The sequence below is a fragment of the Corvus moneduloides genome, chromosome 3 (genome assembly GCF_009650955.1).
Source record: "Corvus moneduloides isolate bCorMon1 chromosome 3, bCorMon1.pri, whole genome shotgun sequence".
Classification (NCBI taxonomy): Eukaryota; Metazoa; Chordata; class Aves; order Passeriformes; family Corvidae; genus Corvus; species Corvus moneduloides.
In genome coordinates this window covers 115,091,544-115,113,020 of record NC_045478.1, presented here as the reverse complement: position 1 = coordinate 115,113,020, position 21,477 = coordinate 115,091,544, and the positions used below count along the sequence as shown (strand labels likewise).

General features: G+C 38.9%; 1 protein-coding gene across 8 annotated transcripts in view; it reads left to right on the top strand.

Moving 5' to 3' along the window:
• MACROD2 (mono-ADP ribosylhydrolase 2) overlaps positions 1–21,477 on the top strand; it is an 882,739-nt gene that overhangs the window by 497,365 nt on the left and 363,897 nt on the right. For all 8 annotated transcript variants that reach the window (XM_032103642.1, XM_032103645.1, XM_032103644.1 and 5 more), the window contains one exon: positions 8,341–8,462. In XM_032103642.1, coding sequence (XP_031959533.1) covers positions 8,341–8,462 — 122 coding nt within the window. The remainder of the gene's footprint in view (positions 1–8,340; positions 8,463–21,477) is intronic.

Genomic DNA, 21,477 nt, shown 5'->3' with positions numbered 1-21,477 from the left:
TTACATGAAGGACATATAATTTGAGTGATTCAATATTTTCATGAGGGAAAGAAAGCCTTGAAGTATTGGCATAGTATCTGGGGATCTGTTTGTATTTAAGATGTCCCACGGCCATGGTAAACGTAACATGTTGGATTGTTTTCTTTGTTTCTTGGGATGTCTTCCTTTGTTTCAACATCCCTACAATGAACTTGACCAAATAATAACGAACATTTTAGTAAGAAATGCTGGAAGTTATCAAAATAGAATTTGCACAGGAAAAATCCTTACAATAGGAAATAAAGAGCTTTTGCTATGGCTTGTTGGTAAATTATCAGAGCACTCTCTAGCACTCTTCAGCACTCAGAGGAAAGTGTAAGAAATTTAGTTCTGAGTATTAATCTTTTCTGGATAAAAGTAGTCTGGTACTATGTTTTGTAGTGAGGCTGAGTGAGGTTTTTGTGGATTTTTTGTGAATGGTTGGGTTTTTTGTTTGTTTTTGGTTTGGTTTGTTTGGGATTTTTGTTTTATTTTGTTTCGCTGTTTTTTATTTTCCCCCTATCCTAAAGGGTATTTATGCTTTAACTGTGCAATACACCAGCAGAGGTATCTAAATTCACTTCAGTGGAACCGGGCTCGTCACTGTGAACAGATGAAGTGTGACAAGGGGTCTATGCTTTGAGAAGCTGAGACCATACATTAGCTCATTTCTGATTTCTGTGCCTCTGTAATTAATCCAATTCCAAAACTAGAACTGAAGTTAACTTAATTTTTATTACTTGATTTATGTTGCACATTTTTTGGGGTAATATTTGCAAGAGTCTCTACTGAATCAAGAATCAAGTGGGATTAAATATCCTTTGAATTTACATGGCTGGTGTTACATCCTTTACCAGGCTGTGGATTTTGGTGTAAAATTTTTGTGGAACGGTAGACTAAAACTCTGTCTTAGTGTCTGAAGAATAAATACTCTATTTAGGGCAATCAAGTTTATTTTTGAGTGTTGAACAGCCTTATCAAATGAATTAAACCCAGACTTGCTCACGAACATATTTTGCTATTCAATATAGTGAAAATAGAGAATCGTTGTGGCTCATTATTTCCTACGTGTAGCAAACATAAACCAAAAGACGGATTAGGACATTTTTGTCCATAGCCTTGTCCACTTGCAAAGAATAATAGTCAGTGAAAGGTGGAGAGCATCACTTGGGTCAAGGGGGTCACTTGGTATTTGTTTCATGAGCCACTCGATGAGGAGGGTGCTTGGCTGAGCTATTTTGCTGCTACAGCAAAATGAGGTTTGCTCTTGTGTGTGGAGGACAAAATCTGCTTGGGGCAGCATAATTTCATCTCTTCTGGTTTTCCTAGGTATATTAAGGTCTTTATTTGGGTGGGAAGGAGGGAACAAGGATAACATTTGAGCATTTCTGCTGCAAATTCTTCCAGTAGAGATTAAAAAAGAAACCAGAAATAACAAGTTGTGAATGTCATAATTTCATGTTCAGTCTTGTCATGTTCATTTCATGTTCATTCGTATCACACTATGAATATCCCAAGCGGAGCCATTGCCTCTTAGCTCTACACGTAGGTAATTATTTCCATGGAAGTTGTGGGGCCGTCTGTCTAGCCGCTGCTTTGACATCTGTCATCGTGGCACTAAATTGCTTTGTAAAACCTATTACTTTGGGATATAGTATAGTGTCTCTTAATTGCACCACTTGCTTCTCCTGTCTGAACAGAGCCTACTTTTGTTTCCGTCGTTAATGGTGAGGCCCTGATGGCAGAGTGATGCTGTAAGTTCATTGATTGGAGGGCAACTGCTCTGGGATTACACAGACATACTTGGGCCTTGTATTTTATGACAAGCATGAGTGCCAAAAAGGCCTGGGCTTTGACTTGTGTGACTTAATTCTCTGGCCGGCTGTTGAGGCAGTGGTGTAACCATTGCAAACAAGCTCTCTGTGTTTTTCAGCTTCCTACGGATGCTGAGCGGTTGCTCTCTGCTAAATGCAGGCTATTGAGTGTAAACTTCTGTGGCTCCCCAAAGGATCTCTCAGGCTCAGCAAATCCTTCACCTCTCCCTTTGGGAATATTGTTTTCTGACTCTCTGTGCTGTCTTGTAGTTAGGATATACATCTAACCCACGATGCAGGATGCTGGTTAATAATTTACGATAAATATATTCTTTACCTTTCCTTGGCAGACAATGCCATTTAGGTGAAAAATGGCTTAAATATTTTACACAAATGACTTCTAGATATTGTAGCTTTTGCAGCTAATGAAAAAATTTTTTGTGTTCACCCCAAACAGCTAATTAATTACTGAAGGCAGCTGTAAAAGGTACAAAGTTCAGATTGAGCAGTGCTTATTGCCTCAAGCCTAAAAACCTGAGACTGGCTCTTTAACTGCTCATAAACACAATATATACTTATATAAAGCAGAGAAATGCTTTTGAACTTAGGGGTTGTATTGTATGTAGTCACACAGCATTCCATGATTTATAAAAGATGTCTTACATTTATAATATTCAGCTCTGCTAATCTACTTTTGGAGACACAAAATTAGACTGTGGTCCTGTGGGATTCATTTCAGCTGAACTTAAAATTAACAGTTGTTTCTTGCACACTGAAAATGCACTTTTTATGTGCAAGTGCATGTAGCTAGAAATAGAAAATGAACAAGCTGAGCAATTTGTATACCAAAGCAATAGGCTGTGCACATTCCCGAAGAATAGGGATAGCCAGTAGGTATGAATATCTGGAGGTAATTCCATTTGCCACCAACTGAACCTCAGCTATTCCTTTTCAGCACCAATATGGTGGGTGCCTATTGTGTAAATCAACCGATAATATTTACAAATGGAGCCCTTAACACTCTGACTTTTTATCAGATTTTTTTTTAAATTCAGTGGAGCACACAGTGCGGTACCTTCCTTCTTGAAATTCATATGGTTCCCGCTGTGATTGACAGGGTACAGCTTCATTATGCAGTTGGCTGGATGGGCCAATTACAGCTATGAATGTGTAAAAGGGGTGAATGAGAGAAATGTGTAATTGATTCTGGCTATGGTTCATTAATAGTGTGAATGCGCCACACTCACATCTGTAAGGGAAAGAGTCAGAGAAACTTATTTGTACTTTTTCAGTTGTTTGGAAAAGCTCACTGTGATAATATTTTCGCCATCTAGTGTCACATTTTCAAAGAACAAGGGAAGAGTAAATTACATTGAAAGTAATTTACATCAGTCCTCCAGGTTGGTTTTTGAAGCACAGTCACTTCTCTTCACCTTTCTCAACTGGCAGTTGTGTTTCATACTTGCCCCCATGCTGTTCTGCCCTTTCTCCATAGCAGTGCAGTTAAAAACTCATGTGAGAAACAGCAAGTTAAAGTGTATGGATTGACTTTTTTAAAAAAAAGACCTGAGAAAACAAGCCTCATTGGCCTTTTATGTATAAAGTTTGTACTTTACAGCAGTTGTAGTTTCATTTCTCCTTTCCTTATAAACAGTTTTAAACCAACAGCTTTGTTAGCATTAGAAGCAGTATGATCCACTGCTGTGGCCTGAATCCCAGATGAGGATATACCTTTCTTGTGGGCTCTCCACCTCAGTGTACTATTAAAAATGTAAGCAAAAATCTCAACTCTGTGTACACAAAGGGATTTATGAACTCATGGACTGCAGCTTTCTTTTTAATGAAGTTTCCTATCAGTGAGCTTGGCTGAAAGACTGACCACAGTAAATCAGCAGCTTCACAGCAGTGCTTGCAGCTTCATTTGACATAAAAGTTAAAATACTACAAATGTGTGGTGTGTGTGGTTAGTGTGGCATTCCCTGAGAGATGACTGTTCCCTGTTTTGATCTGTTTACTTGGTTTTGAAGATCAAAAAAACATGTTTTGGTTTTTGGGAAATGTTTGCATCCCTTATGCCTGTTTGACCTCACTGAGAAGTTGTTGGACCTCAAAGGGTGCAGACACCACAAGAACAAACAGGAGCCAGCTTTCCCAGCCAAACTAAATCTTTCTGGAGTTTCTCTACATTTCCCCCAATTTAAAGCCTTTAGGTGATGAGACCAATTCGGTTTCATGCCATTGTGGCCACAGTGTACCTTCAGACCATGGTCATGCTCATCCCCATGGCTGGTGCTCCCACCTGCCTTGCTGCTGCAGTCAGTTTGCCTTCTCTGGTGAAACTCATTCCTGTGTATGTGTCCTGTGACAATCCTTTACTGTTCTGTTTTCCTTCAGAAAGGCCGTGCTCTTCCCCAGGGTGGATTCTTGTTCTGGCCGGGTGTGGAAGGTGCCAGCTACGGCTTGCACATCCATGGTTGTCCTTGCCAGCAGTGCTGGAAGTTTACATTTGAGGCTGGCTGCTGTAGTGGGTAGGCAGAAGAGCAGGGCAGCAGTTCTGCCCTGAATTTTCTTGTGGACAAATGTCTTAGATCTCCCCTATGGCACATGATCCTCCATCCTTCAGCTCTCTGTGGGGGATAATGTGTGAGTGGAAAGGAAACTTTACTGTGACAGCCAAGCTTGAGGTTTGACAGTCTTTGTTGATATATTAAAAATAAATGGTGCTGCTTCAGCCTGTGAAGTCTGATTCTCAGGTAGTAGCTGCATGGGCTGAAGGAGGGGGAAGATCTGTTTTGTTTCTGGTTTGTTTCCTTTATGCCTGTGTAATCTCAAAGGGTTTTTCCCGCCTGCAAACCTTAAGGTATTTTGGAATAGCTTGAGCAGAATAATATGTAGTTTAGGAAATGTATGTTTTACTGATTTTATTGACAATGTACAACAATAAAATTATTACTTCCCTGTTTGTCTGCCAACCATAAAGCACTGGCATATTAGTAATGGTGCTCTGCTAATAAAATCTTTATCATGTGTTTCAGAAAAATAATGTGCCTAAGAAAAGCATTTCTTTTCCAATAATATGCTGCAAACAATTACAGTATTTGTGATATTTTATAAACCAGTTCATAGAATCATAGAATGCCTTGGGTTGGAAGCAGCCTTAAAGATTATCTAGTTCCAAAGCCCCTGCCATAGGATGCTTCCCACTAGATTGGGTTGGTCAGGGCCTATTCAATTCATAACCGTCTTCTGTGTCCTGTCTAAAGAGCCACCTATGATGGAAAAATTAAAACATAAAAGCTAATAACTGCATGAAAGGTTACCTACTTACATGAAGGGTCTGGTGCAGTAATATAGGATGGCTGACAAGGTGCTATGAAAAAGTCTAAATTGGGAAATTCTGAAATAAAGATGACAAAAACATTCTGAAATTATTGAGCTGCGGCTTAAAACTAGTGCTTAATTATGAAAGACTAAATGAATGGAGTTAAAGATTTAGTGAGTGAAACGCATCTAGAAATTACACTGTGGGAGTTTTATACAGAAAGACCCCAGCAAGAATTTGGTACTTGATCTGTTCCCCAAAATTCCTTCTTGCCTTTAAGTAATCAATGAATAATTTAAGCCATTATACTTTAGCTTTCAAGGAGCTGCACCTTGAAGTGCAAGAAACTCAGCCTTAGCCAAAAGAGTGAAATCTTTATGATTCTTTTCTTTTGTTATTCATCCTTTACACATTCTTTTCAAGTTAGTTTTATAGTTGTTCCTTTATTTGCTTGTTGGCTGCTGGGCATTGTGAATTTGAAATTCATCGTGATAGCTCTGATCTTGGTGTCTGTAAATGTAGAGTGAACTTGACTGAGATGAGACTCAGGAGTATATTCCTTTAGGCTGGAAAAGACCTCTAAGGTCATTGAGTCCATCCTGTAACCCAGACTGCCAAGTCTAATGTTGAATCATGTCTCTGGCTCAGTAATTAAAGTTCACCTGTCGTAAAATAAAAAAACAAGAGAAAAAAGTCAAAAGAAGGGGTTTTTTTTTCCTTTCTCTGAAGTTGCCAGCAGTTCCAAATAGAAATGCTCCTTGGAATGTTTTAACCTCCAGGAAACTGCTATAGTCATGAACAGAAATTACAGTCTTTGCTAATGAAAGTACTCACACAATCTTATCTCTGCACACAGAAGCAAATTTTAAACTAGCTCTTTCCTTTTTTCAAGTCCTTTCTTAATAGTTCTCAGTTTATGATAGTACTTAGAACACATCTAAGAGTATAACTCTTTTCTGAACTCAGAGGTTGTTTTAGTGTCCTGCTGTCATCTTGGCTCATCAGTGGATAAAGGCTCAACACCTACTTGATGGTTCAGTTGTAGGGAGGGTTCTCTGGAGTTGCTATCTGGCAGCTGTGACATTCAACAGAAATTATCCAATCTGTCCATCTTGTTCCTGCAACTGGAGAAAATTACTGTGATCAAAATGGAAAGAAGAGTACCCAACCTTTTATTTACTTCCCAGGAGGCAGGTTTTCTGTAGCAGTTGGGAAGTTCAGCTCTATGCTGGTTTGAGACAAATTTGGAGGAAAATATCCTCTGATAGAAGGCAGGTTAGAGCCGCCCCTCCCCCACCATGTTCAGGAAAAAAATTTCCTTGGAGGAAAGTGAAGGAAAAAACCTTATTTATTTAACAAACACACGGGAACAGAATAATAATGTTAAATAATAAAACCTCTCACTGTGGAGAGAAACCTGGGAAGATTTCAGAGTCCTTCTGTAGATGTGGTCTCTCTCTTCCTCCTCCTCCTCGGAGCTGGGTCGTGGGCCAACTTCCGAGGCCTCAGTGGAAAATTCTCCTGATGTGGTCTGATGTTGAAACAGTCCAGAAGAGAAGAAGGGAAAAACTGAAGTCCCAGGAAAACGAAGTTCAACTCTCTGTCTCCCTCCAGAGAAAAGGAGCCAAAAGCTGGCTGAAAAAAAGAGATGGCTGCTTCCTCCACTCTTGCTGCTGCAGAAGCAGAGGAGTGTGTATGTGTGTCCTTGAACACCTGCTTTGAAAAGTCCGCTCGTTTTTTTTCTCTCTCCCTCCTCTTGGGCTCAGTTTAAAGGCACAGAAAGGTGCAAGATTCATTTCTGGGCATAGAGCGGCGATAGGGGATATAACATCAGGAAGTCACCCCAAGACAAGCTCTTATAGGTTTCAGTTTCCATCACAGTGAACTCCTCAGCATTTCTGGGCACTGGAAATTAGACGTGCTTTTATTTCCTGATCTATCAATACTCAGTGGCTAATGTATAGAAAAATTTTTGCATTTTTCAGAACATTATGGCTCAGCATTAAAGCCACCTTTAATGTAGCAGAGAGCAGGACTTGACAGAGTTAGAAAAAAAAGACAGTGTACATTTTAATGTTAGTTTGTCCATTTTCCCTTATGCTTTGGCATATGTTGGATGGAGATCATCAAAACCAGCTTGGACAAAGAATAATGGTGTTAATTCTGTAGGATTTGTGAGTAAATTAAAATATTCTGGAGTGTAACAATAGCAGATGTTGCTTGGAAACCTGACCCAGACAGGACAGAAACACAACCTAAAAGGGGACAAGCAGTACTGCAGTTGAAAGTGTTGGTCTAATCCCTGTTTGTGCAACACTGACAAAAAAAAAATAAATAGTGCCACTGTTTATTTCTGCTATATATTATAGGAAATTATAATGAAAGGGAAAAAAAAGAAAGTCTGCCACCATAACTAATTTTATTATGTTCACATGTACTATAGAAGAATGATGTTTAAAAAGTAATTGTGCTTCATAATAATGGGGGGATAGGAAGGGGGGAGATAAAAAACAGTCATAGTAACTTTTAATTTGTAGTTTTCTTTTCAAGATTTTTTTACTCCAGGCTCTTAAATTCCTTCTTCTTATAGCATTTTAGAGACTTTGATTGACTGCAGCATCTGATTTTGATGACTCCAAAGGCCATGTTTTGTTGCATGGCGTCTCCATCTGGTCTGATGTGAGAGGAAAGCACATTTTTTGAATAACCAACACATTCCTAAGTCACAGCTTTTCTTCTTTTCACATGGTTGCTGGGGAAAAACAAAGATGACCTGTGTATCGCCAACGATGTGCTGAGGTTCTGTGTAGTGAACTTTCCCAGTGAGTGGACTTCGAGGAGTGAGAACAAGTGTTTCAAAGTTCTACAGTATTTACAGTTGTAGAGGCTGAAGATTTAGAGGATTTCTGCAAACCTTTCATCTCTCCTGCATGTGCATTGCAGTAGACATGTAACAAGTATTCATTGTATCTTTCTCATTTTCTCCTTTAGTCCAAATTCTTCAAAATTTAACCTTTACTGATGTATGTTTAATTATCGCACATGAGGATTATGATGTGTTTTCCAGTTAAATACATTTGCTTGCATTGTTATTCATACCATTGTGTATAGCAACAATACCAGATTGAATTGATGTGTGATACAGTAGCATCTTTAATGTTTATCTTCTTCTTTTATTCACTGCAGATGTGATCCATACTGTTGGGCCGATTGCAAGAGGCCATCTCACCGACACTCATAAAGAAAACTTAGCAAGTTGCTATAAATCCTCTCTGAAACTGGCAAAAGAAAATAACATCAGATCAATCGTAAGTATCGTGGGAGAACACATTGTTTTTTCTAATTTGGATCTTAGTTTCCTTGATGTAGAATAATTATGATTGTAAGCTTCCAGATATATTTCTTGCTCTTTATGATGCGAAAACCCAAAAATTTAAACATTATTTGGCCAAAACAATTGCTAGATGAAAGGGCTAAGCTTATTTTAGGAGTTAGGGAAAGTGTGCCTGGTAGTAGGAGTACAAACAGCTGTCTCATTAAAGAGGGGAGGAAGCTGGTCCCATGGCTCATTCTTATACTGTATTATTTATTAAGAAAACCCTTAGAAGCCACTGGTCAGGAGGATAACTGCATGCAGTATAGCCTCCTAAATAGCTGAGAAGTGACTAATTTGTTGCTTATTCTACCCATTAATATTTCTTCCTGAAAATAAGGGTATTGGTCAATTGTCACTGGTTCTAGCACCTTCTCACCAAAATCGATCATAAAATAGCCTATTATATGATATTTCATTGAACTATTTTCTTGGTTTTGGCGGCAAAACTTCAGGAGGAAACACTCCGGAGTGAGTGTCTCCTCCAAAGGGAAAAGGGCCTCCCCTTTTCCTCCACCAACAAGACAAGTGGGTCACAGCAAGTGAAAGTGGAAAAAAAGCAAACTGTTTATTAACACAAACAAAACCGGGTAGAACAGGGAAAAAAAAAACCTCAGAATACAACAAATTCCCAGGGAGGGAACAGACACATGGACTTGGACCAGCAGGCTCCCCAGACTGGCGAGGAGGGAAGAGACGCAGTGAGGCAAGGGGAAGGGAAGGGCAAAAAGAACAAGAAAAACCAACAGAACGTTTTTCCTGCTAGCCGGAACACAAAAGAAACCCAAAGAGCAGCACAGTGCTCCTGGCGCATCCCTCCCAAGCCCTGCCGAGCCCCATAGAACCCCTGAGCCGCTGGGCCCAGCCCTTTGAACCGCCCCGCACTCGGTCCCGTGGCCCCGGCCCCCGGGGCCATCGTAAAGGCACAGCGTCTTTGGACATTGAGCAGACGGTTAAGGAATAAAGTGGCCTCATAACGTCACCCCAGGACAACTATGCAATTCCTTGAACTTGAAATACATGGTACGGTTTTGTACCTCAAAGTGCCAAATTTTCAAAGGCCACAGAGAAAAGGAGCTTTTCCCTTTCCCGCTCCAGAGATTTAATTCTGTAGCTCACACCACTGCAGCTTAAGTCTTCAGATACGCATAGGTTAGTTCCTTGTAGCATTCTGAGCCTGACTTCACACTTTTGGGGTCATTTTGGCTCATTATATGATAGCACATATGTTTGGCAACTTAGAATGAAAACATACAATCTTAAAAAAAGGTAAGCTGAACCAATGGTGTTATAGGAGGGTGTAATATACAGTAAGGGAAAGCTATTAACACTGAAATATCACAGATGGAAAATAAAGCTTTTTGAGGAGAGGGGCAGGACAGTTTGTAGGGCTTTGAATCCAAGTTAGATATGCCCTTCAGAGCCAAACCTGATGAATATCACTTATTTCTTTCTTTTTGGTGAGAGCTGTGATCTTCAACACTTTTTGTGCTCATAACATCCTCTCTCTGCTTCTCAAAATGATGTCCAGCAATCCCTCTTTTTGCCATTATACAAACCATTGTGGGGTTTGTTTTCTTTGGTGGGTTTGGTTGTTTTTTTTTTTTTTTTTTAATTCTAGGCATAAAAATAAGAACTGAAAACAACCTTGGGTTGGTGGGCATGTTTTGGACCTTTTCTGTTGCCATTTAAACACCCAAGGATGTTCATGTCCTGCTGTGATTCTCATTGGAGACCGTAAGAGCTTTGTGCAGTTGCTCCTACATCCATCCTTGTTTCTGCCTGTGCAAATACAGGCTTTTGGGGCACTCAGGTTAGTGTGAATAAAGTTCCTAACAGGATGTGGGAACAAGAAAATAGAATAATAATTATGAAAGGGTGTAAAAAAGAATATTGAAATAACAAAGGAAAAACTTTAGTAGGCATTGGTCAATGCAGGTAATGCTTGTATCTGTAAGGAGTCTGTAATTTTTAGGACATTCTGGGTGGTAGCATGCTGTTTAACATGGAATAATTAAAAGGAATTGTACTCATGGAAACTAGCCTGATATTTTAATAAGAAAAGATAACCACAGGAGAAATCATCCACAGGTTATTTCCTTGCTGGTTAAGTGTTGTTGACTGTGCACCTGTTTGAGATAAAAAATACTCAGCACCCAGACTTGCAGAACACAGCTGCACAAGCTGAACAGGAGCCAAGAGCCATTCATTCATACCATAGCATTTAGTAGCTTAGCAAGCAATATGGATTTTAAAGTCCGCATGACAGATCATGGACTGTTCTGAAAAGCCCTAAGTCCATTGAATTCAATGATGCCTTGGGAAGTGAAGGCTACTTGAGTGTCTGTCCTAATGAACAAATCAAGCCTGGAGAAAAGTAAAATGTATAATTCATTCAATTAGGGAGCAGTAGATTTCTGTGAGTCTGAAGGCACAGAATGCAAAGTGTAAGTGGGTTTCACAAGATCCAGTATAGTAGGCATAGAGGGAAAGGAAAGAAAGTGAATAAAAATATCTGTAGATTTCTGAGGCTTGCAGAGACCCGATAGAGGGAGCAAAGGATTCAAATTGACTCAAACAGACATTTGAGTGTAGACTGGATTATGACAACAGAAATATTTGCAGTACAAAGAAGACAGACAGAAATTGAGGGGGGGGAAAAAGGTTACCCATGTAAAATAAGCAGAGAAAATCAGCTGTGCTGCTGGATGGCCTATTTTGGCTTCCTCTTCAACAAGAAGTTTAAATAAGTGTGTGAAAGAGAAAAACAAGGAATTTAAAAATAGATAATGAGTTAAAGCAGGAAAAGCCCTATATTTATGACTCGTAAATAAATAGGTATTGGTGATAGCAAGTTGCAGTATGCTAAAAGAATTAACTAAACCAGAGAGCATTGGTGCACTAGCAATTTTAATAACTGAGAAGGAAGCAGGAAGACATTAAAGGATTGTAACTGCACAGATGTGTTACCTTCAAAACAGAAAGGACAGTAAGTCTAGAAATTCATGTAAAAACAGGAAAAAGCCTGACCACAACTGAAATTATTTTGAACGTGAATTGTGTCAAAGGAGTTAGAATTGCTGGAGGCATTATGAATAGAGAGTGATGATGAATGGCAATGTATTGAGCTGGACCGAAGCATGCAGGGTGACTCAGGGTGCACCACTAAATGCAGTTTAATTTAACATCTTAATGATTTTTGAAGAGTACATGAACAGCTCATTAATTACATTTACAAATGATACTACAATAGGCAGTGTTGCAAGCACTAGAAAAGGACAGAGATATATGATAACAATTGATTGGAATCTGTGAATATAACCTCATCATCATCCACTCCAGTACCAGAAGGGAGTTTCTGCCTTTGTTGCAATGGAAGAGAGGTCAGAAATGGAGCTGAAAGCTACAGAGAAACTCAGCACAGGAATAGATGGAGTAGCATCTGGTAGGGAAAAATAACCCAGTTCACAAATAGTCAAAGTGTGTCAAAAAACCTGCACAATGAGGAAATGGTCTTGAATAATCAGTCTCAAATTTGATATACTTAAAGCAGTTACTTGTTTCACTATTACATATTGTTGATCTGCCTATGATGAGAAATGATGGATGCCATAGAGATTGTATTTCAGTTCAGAGTGGACTGGGGAGGACAGGAATAGGATTCAAAATAGACCCAAACTCTCTTACACGTATGTGTATGTAGTAGTTTTACACACTGAGGAAGGGAAGCAATAGCCTTGAAATACTGTGTGAATTCTGAGGTGCAGCTTTATGGAGGGAGAAGAGAACAATATCATTGCGTGTATGACAACAGGGCAATTGTGTGGTGCAGCTGATAGTAATTTAGGTTGCGTTCACATCCAAGGTGTCCAGGCGTGGATGAGAGCAACTCTGGCTAACTCCTGAGGGAGCACTGATATATCATCTGATCACGTTATCATCTTGGTATCAAAAAAAAAAAAAGATGGGTACAACTGAAAATGAGATGAGGGAATGTAATAAAATGCCAGTCAGAGTGATTGCTAAGGCTTATAATCCACTGGCAAGCCCAGCCGTGGGTGAGGATCTGCATAGCCATTAAGGCAGGAAGAAAAGCCTCAGGAACAAATTTGATCATCTGCATGATTGCTCAGAGAAATCACACAGCCCCTGACATTTGTCTCCTGAGCCTGTTTTCTCAAACGTTTTATATTCAATATGAGGTTTCAAATGCCATATCAGCTATTTTGTACAGAGTTTGTCTCTCTCAGGTCATCTGCTCCATCTGCCTTCTAGGTTGCCGAAGTTTGTGTTAGTGTTTGTCCTTGTTATCTTGCATTCCCAAATCCACGCGTTGCTTTTCCCTCACTTGTTCATGTAGCTGTGCTCCCTCGAGGACACTTGAGCTGCTGTCTGACTATTTGTGTGGTCAGGGTGAACCTTTTGTATTGGATAAGTCTTATTTATACAATCCTCTGTCTGGTGAAAGAGGATACTTGAGACGGGTTTCTGTTTATCTCCACTTAAGTTGGTACAGCTGAATGAGAGAAAAAATACTTAGGGCAATTCAAAGAGAGTAAAGTTAGCATTTGAGCAAATTAATTTTCTTAAATGTTCAGAATAATCTCTTAATAATAAAAACTTTGTATTTTGATGTTGGTCTCTTTTGCACAGTACTAGGGATTGCTATCATGCATCAACTAAATCTCTGCTGCCTGAAACACTGGAAATACATTATAGGTACCGAATCTTTACTGAAAGAAGATATAGTAAAAAATAGTCTAATAGATGCTTTTTCCCCGTTTTTCTGTACTGGTTTTCTAAGTAAGAGTTTTACGGGCCAATTAATTGTTGGGTTATCAGGCAGACTTGGGGAGTTGTAATCACTGTTTTCAGATTTTAAATTGGTCCCCTCTTTACACAGTCTTTGAAATTATTTACTCTGTATGCTCCTAAGTTTTTCATGGGACCTCTCATCCTGCTTTTCTTTGCATGCACTGCTTTGAAGCCATCTGATACCCTGGAAGCTTTCTGAACATCAAACGCTTCCCTGCCACCTATTTCATTCAGACTTAGCTTGTGATTAAAAAAATTTCAATCAATTGCTGTCAGTCAGAGCCAGGATTGCAGTTAGACAGGGACTTTACGAACTGCACAGAAAATACGAAAAGATGGTGTGTGTTGCTGTGGGTGGGATCCAAGCCAAAAGAGCTGCAGTGTGTTTGCAGAGAAGAAAAGCTGGTGCTGGTCCCTCACTCAGAAGGCAGGGCAGGCTTCCTCCACAATGGTTAAGGAAATGGAGGAGTTCTGTTTGGGACTACAACTCTGCTGTTGTTCAGGACTATGTTCAGAATTGCAGTCTTCAGGAACACTTCATGTTGGCAGGGGGTGAATTGTAAAGCTTTAACAAGAAGCATTTCTTTAGCCCACAACCTCTGACCTCCACTTCGAGGGAGAATTATGGGGGACCAAAAGGGGCAGGAGGAAATCCTCTAAGAATGTGGCTTTTTGAGTTCCAGAAGGAGCTCTGCTTATCACCAACAAATGTATTAACAACATTATATACAAAATACAGATTTTTTCCTATTGGTCCCCAAAGTTAGGTAGGGAAGAGTTCATGCAGTTCTAGAGTCTTACTAGATTAGCTTTGCTGTGGCATTAAAAAAACACCACACCAAAAAGATCAGTCTCTTTCTGCCTGGGTGTTTGTGCTGTGAATGCAGAATGTTGTCCTGCTCCAGGGAAAACCTCTTAGCTGGACTTCTCAGAACAACCAGACTGCTCCTCCTGTCTGAAGTACGTGAAAAGGCAGAAGGCCATCTCGAAATATCTCAGCAGTGAGGGCCTATTCAAGGGCTGACTTGCTCATCATCAGGTCGAGTGGAAAAGCCATTGCTTGGTGGTGAGATGGCCAGTGACCTGTAATGATGGGATATTTCTGGGAGAGTAGATTGTCTCTTTGGGCTCTGAATAAAGTGTGTCCCTCCTGTGCACACAGCTTAATACTGCATTTTTGGGAGCTTTTTTACAAAAGCATGTTGAATAGGATCAGGACATGCTTTTTGAAATCCATGCTTTGCCTCCATTTCTGGGGTCTTCCGTCACTGTGTACAATGCATGATACTAGCTGTGCATTTCCAGGGGCTTTACAATTAGAGTATTACTTTAGGCTTTGTTAGATAAATACTTCTTTCATTTATAATTAAGTTAATCTACAGGGAATTTCAACATGTATCCTTTTTGTAGGTGTTTTTCGTAAACAAGAGTCATTTAATTATATTTTGTCTGATTAGCAAATACAAATACTAGTATAACTTGTACAGAAACACAACTTAATAATTTGTACAGAAACACAATTATTCAGAGCAGCATATGAAAATACATCAGGAAAGGTACCTGCCACTTACCTGTTGCTAGCACTTAGGAAACAAACAAATTTTTTCATTGTCTAAAATATTTGTCTCCACCTGTAATTAGGGATTTTAAAAATAGCTATGCACCAATATTCTTGGTATTTGTATCCACTTTCAAGAGGAAGCTGTACTTCTGCTAGGCTGCCCAGTTTCATTGAGCTTCATTTGAGTGGAGACACGTTTAGCCTCTGTGATGCCTGAATCTTCAATTATAACTCATAGACTGAAGTTTTCAGTATCTATTTCAAACCCAGTGTGTTCTCAGCTCCTCCTGTTGTAAATTATAAAATTCATGAAAGAGGAATTTTGTCTGAATTGTAGGAAAATGCTTAAAAAGGTGCACTATTGTGTATTGGTCTAACAATTTGGTTTGCACTCTTGCCTTTACCTGTCTTGTTCTCTTATGCTGTAGAGTTATGTTTTAGGGAAAAGTAAAGTGATTTTTTTATTATTTCCAAGGAAACTTATTTCTTGCTGAGAATGTTGCCATAGCAATGAGTTCTAAGTCTGAAATTCCTACAGGTTGACTTTATCATCTTGTTTTCTGATATAGATTCATATCCATCAATCAGAAGAGTTACTTTGGAGGGAAATTTTCACAGTACCATAAATCCACTTAATTTGTTTCTTCGAAACACTTGTTTAACTTCTAAGCTATGATACGATTGATGTTATGTTTTTAGACTCAGTTTTCTCTCCAGCTTAGCCTTCCTCTTTTTTTTTCTCCTTTTTAGCTTTCTTTTCTTAGATATTTTCCAGATAATATCCTTAAAAATTAATCTACTTACTACTTTTAAGTTTTTCAGTTTGCTTAATCATCACATTGGCATCAAATGAGGGGTTTGTGATCTTTCCTTGTGGTTCCAGAAATTATTAGTTTGCCATACTTTTCTTAATCAAAGGTGAACCTGCTGCTTTGTTTTGGATGTGCTTCCAACCATTTCTTCCAAAATGATCCTGGTAGATTGACTTGCAATCCTGTTTCTTCAGTAAGGGTATCATTAAATGAAATGTATTCAGTGAGATCAAGTGTAAATTGCTTCACCTAAAAATAGAGATGCTCATTCAATTGAGAAAGGCTGAGGAATGACTGAAGCACTGGGCAGAGATTCCTCAGAGAATAAGCTTAAGTTTGCAGTGGATCATGCACTGGAGGTGGGGTGAGAACCTCACACTGGTATGGGAAAACCAAGAAAGGAGCAGTTATGACAATTAAACAGGAAAAATTGTGAAGCTACCTGTTGTGGTACTGTGTCCAGTGTGGGCAAGACAGTGTCTTAGCCAGAAATGGAGGTAGAAGGATGCCAAAAGTAGAGTGACAGTGAAAGGATTTTAAGCCCAGAGTAAAGAAGACTAAAGATGAGGAGAGGAAGATAAAAAAACCCTAATACATAAGAAACTACTGAGGAGTAAAAGTAAATTTTTGTCTGGGCTGGAGACAGGACAAGAAGAAACAGACTAAAGTTATAGGACTGGACATTTAGGTTAGAGATTATGAGTAATTTCCTAACTGGAAGGTTGGTAGAACATTAGGAAAATTGCTTAGGAAAGTTGTGGTTTCCCCAGTATGTGTAGGTGGGCCATCACTAGCATTTAAATTTTGATTCTGCTGCTGTGTGGTTATATATGCAGTATATATTTCCTAGGAGGAAGTGGATTTGTTTGATTTGATGCTTGAAATGTATTACAGTGTTTGCTTACTATGGCTAAGAGTGGCAGAAGCAGCTCAGAGGGATACAATGATCCATTGTGAATATGTTTTACAGCAAGGCACCACACAGAAATTTTTTGTTGTAACAGTGATGATGGTGTGACCTGATGTGATTCTCCCTTTTTCTAAAGTATGTAGTGGAGTATGTATGTGATGCCTCCTGAATAGGAATATCCACCCCTCCCCTTAGGGATGAACACCTTAGCTTAGGTGCTCAGAAGTGTTTTGAGTACAGACAGGGACAGGAATAGCCCAAAACTAAGCAAGTGCTTGAAACTCTGCCAGCAGATGGATCTCAGCATGCTGGGGCTCAGATACTGCACCAAGGGGCATTAACAGAGGACAAAAGCTAATACAGCCCTTTCACACACCTCGTTCATCTTGGACCACAAACAATCTAGATGGTATAAAGAAATAATTGTGGTGCTTTAATAAGCTGCATTACTAGGCAGTCTCAGTTCTCAGTTTTGTTGTTCTGTGATGTTACTGTTGTAGCTGTTTTGTAACATGGTGATCTTTGTGATGAGAAGAGGGAGAAAGGTGAGTTATTTTTGGGGAGGGTTTAATGAAATACTGACTAAACACTTTGGAAAAAAAACCACCCTGAACTGGTGCGGAAAAAAAACCAAAATTATTTGTTTGGGAATAAATTCTGCAAGTTTGTGTATGTGATGGGTTTAATGTGTGATAATTTTCCAATCACCCTGTGGGAATTCTGTGCTTAAAAGGGTGAGACTTTCTAGAAACACTGCCTGTTGGCTCAATAATTGGGCAACTGTCTCATTAGGAAACGATAAAGTACAGATCTGTCAGACAGTGGACCACAATGTTGGTTATATGAGACAGCTCATAAAAGCCAGGGATTGCTGGAAAGTCTACATCATAAAATGTGAAGGAAGAGAATTTTTGATGTTTCTGTGAAGAGGATATCATGCTTCATTTGGATTTAAAAAGAATTTAAAAAACTAATAAAAGTAGACTAGAGGTATTCTTATTTGCATGCACATCTCAGCTGTGCAGAGTCAAGCATTTAAGAAGCTTGTCATATTTGAATAGCACATTCTTGTAATGGAAATTAATAGTAAAAGTTGATGGCATATACAAATTCCTATCAAATCCCAGAGAACTGGTGAGCTGTGGCCATCAGGCTCTGTGCAGTCATTGTTGTCCTTGTATCTTGCTTCCTTTCATTGACCTATTCCCTGTCACCTTGTCGGCAATTTGTAGGCTCTTCAGGAGGGCTTGTATTTGCTCTGTAAGGTCAATCAGTGTTAAGTCTTATGGGATTCTCAGCAACAGCAGTAATGCAAAATAAAAGTTGCAACAGGGTTGTTTTTTTTGGGGGGTGTTTTTGGCACTGACTGCAGTGCCATCACCAGAAGTGGAGTCAAATTCTGCTGAAATTAGAAATTGCTTATTTGCGGGTTTTTCTCTTGGAGGTACCTTCTGTGATGCGTAAAAATGAATGAAGGGCTTTCTGGCAGATAGTGACTTATCAGTACCAGATTTTTTTTTCCCTTGAAATTTGATGTTGAGGAAGAGAACGTGTGATACTGCATTTTAGCACTCCCAAGGTCCCTGTCACTTGGTGTTTTTTCATCTGTTAATTTTGAAACACTTCTGTACATCCCATTTGCATCTTTTAAACATTAACTTATCTTTGCAAAGAACAAACAATAGCATTAAATTTTTATCTGTTTTTTTACTTGAAATCAGTCAATTTTTCAAATAGCAAATTAAAAAAGCAGTCATTTTGAACATTGTTTTCATATGTACATAGCTAATATGAAGCAAAGAAATGAGCAATTAAAAGCATAAATTACTCTGTGTATTAGATGGTCATCATAATACTTACATAGGTTAAAAAAAAATCATGACAGCATAATATCTATTTAGGATCAGAATAGATATATTGGAAAGTAATTTTGCAGAATAATCAGAAGGGGCATGCTTTTGTCACCTTATTTGACAACTCATTAAATATGATTTTCCTGAATTGCTAGTAGTTGCTTGGAGCAATTTACATTATGCAGAAATTATATATTGAATCATGGTTACATATAAAGAAACAGCCATGTTCAGTAGTCAGCTACAGAATTTATACCCTTACCTGAGAGGTTTTTTAATATTATTACTGTGGGATGATGTCAAGTTATCTTTTAAGGTCTCTAAAGCATTAAACCACTGTAATTGGAGTAATATAATTTAAGTAATATGACTGGTATTTATCCTGATGAAATATTAATTTCTTTCATCTGAAAAACTGTTCTTACCAAATATAAAACTACATGCAGTCCATATTCAAGTAAACAGTTTAGCAGCCTGATTTTTCAAGGCTGACTCCCATATCAACTCCTAGTGATGCCTGTCAGTTAGGATTTAGAGTTTTGTTTATAGCAGAGATGAAAACAAATATAACAAATAGAGTTAGTTGCTTTGGTAACAGAAAATATGATATAAAAGATGTTATTGTAGCGTTTTTGTAGTATGACTTCCTGTGGCTTGTCATGGAAGGGCATCACTGCTAGAGGAAATAATAATTTTAAATTGGGGCAATTATACGTAAATAAATTTTTCATTTGCTCTTGTTAAGCCTTTCCTAAAAGATGACTGCGTGAGCAAAAGCCGTAAGCCAAGGACACACATTTCTGCAGACTATATTTAGTTTTAGCACATTTAGTTTACTAGTGGTCTTACTAAAAATTATTATTTATTCTATTCTCATTGAAATATCACATTATAAATCTTCTTCTAAATAGAAAAATCAGTGTATTGCTGGGTTTTATGAGTTGCCATACCTTTCTGAACTTTGTTTGACATATACTGGCTGTATTAAACCTTTATGAATTAAATCTTAGCCTCAGAACCATGCACTTCTGGAGAGGTTGAACTCACATGAGACAGTGATTTTTGTTCATAATACTTGATGTAGTTTGGACAGAAGCCAGGCTTAGTGTTCGGGCAGAATTATCCACTGACATGTCCTCTTTGAACAGCTGAGTCCACGCTTCCGTAACCAGAGGGCAGTTTTTCCCCTGCTTGTGTGAAAGGGGAAGGCTGAAAGCATGTCAGAACCCACAAGAAAGGTTAGAGAGAATATGCCCACCAAATTTTTATATTCATTACCTTTTGGTATTCCCCGTTGTGGAATGCATCCCTCCCTTAGTCAAGCAGAGAGAGTCAGGCTTTGTGGCAGATTGAATTCTTCTGGCATGGTAGTGATGGGATTGATCCCCCTAGTTTGTAAGCAGATGATGTTGTTTTAGTGCGACTTCTCTGTGTTCATTACTTTGGCATGCCCTGGATTTGTCTGTGCCTGCCTTTGTGAATGTGCTTCTTTGTGTTTTGTCATGCTGGAACTGCAGCGTGCCCTCCCCCCCCCGCCGCCACCATTGTCACGTCCCTGAAGCTCAACATCTGAGCATCTGAGTGTGTGCAGTACAGAAAACTTTGTACCTGGCTGCCTCCTGCAGAAGGAGGAAATACTGCCATTAATGATTCTGGATCACTAAAATGTGTCTAATACTGGTCTTAAATCTCCATCTCCTACTCAGTTCTCATTTATGTCTCAAGTCCTTGTGTGAGCGTTTTTCCAGCTGGATCATTGCAGATTAGAATTTTGGTTTTAAAGCAAAATACACAATGATACAAAGCATTTCTCACAATTCTGTGACATGCCAGCATTCCTGTTTGACATTCCTTATCTATTCTTCCATTTTCAAATACACCAAGAGTAAGTTTGGTGATGAGGATGAGCTCAAGACAAATGTAGGTCATTAAACTGTCACATTTTCTTTCTTTCTGCTGAATTCATGTCTCCCTTGAATTCTAATTTCCCTGTTTATGTACCGTCGTGCCATATTTTCTTTCTTCAACAGAGAAACATTGTTCCAAACATGATACTATTACTTACTGCAATCTTGAATTGTTATGTTGTTGTCTGTAGCTTTGTTTTTTTTAAGTGTTTATGTACGTTCCTTCTTTGATCCCTCAAAGTGTGCTTCATAATGTTTGAATTCCAAAAGACATTTATTTATCCATTTTTCTAATCTTTCCTCATCACCCTTTTGTTCTTTGTTCTCATGTGTCTTCATTATTTCACCCCTTTTGAATAATATGTTGAATTTTTAAGGGTCTGTGACTATCAAAGCTGCTGAGTTGCATTAAGTAGAAGCAAAGTTGTGTCCAGGCCCAGCTAAAACAGCAGATACGTAAAGATTGTCATTTGGTTATCTCTCCCTAACACATCTCTTCTCCATTGCCCTGGCAGAGAGATGAGGAATATGACATACAAGCTAAATTTTCGGTGCACTATTAATATCTGAATGCTCATAATTCACCAGTTCAGTTCTCTGTTTTCTCAGGAAAGCAAGCAAAGCCCACTGCACCATATCCAGGTATATTAAAAATAAAATAGAGAAACTCTGCTAAAAGAGTTGGTATTCTTAAAACAAAAATACAGTCTCATTAGACCACCAACCATTTGGTGCTCCAAGAACCACATTGCTAGAAAACTGTGAGGTGGCAATGCTGCCGGACACTGGTTCAGTTGGGTAAGCTGCCATCCGAGCTGATGTATATTCATCATACTTCACCCCCAGAAGCTAATGACATTAATGACAGCTAATTCTGCTTAGGCCTGATGGTGGTGGTGACTACAGCTTGTAATCAGGCGTTAGAAACATCCTGCTTGATAAATTCATGGATGCTGAGCCAAATCACCTACTTCACTGTTCACTTTAATTAAAATTGCTCATGATCGATGTTTTTAAAAGCAGGAGCTGCTGATGTTGTTAATCACCATTTATTGTGCATCATTTCAGTGGTACATCTGTTTCCCTCATTTA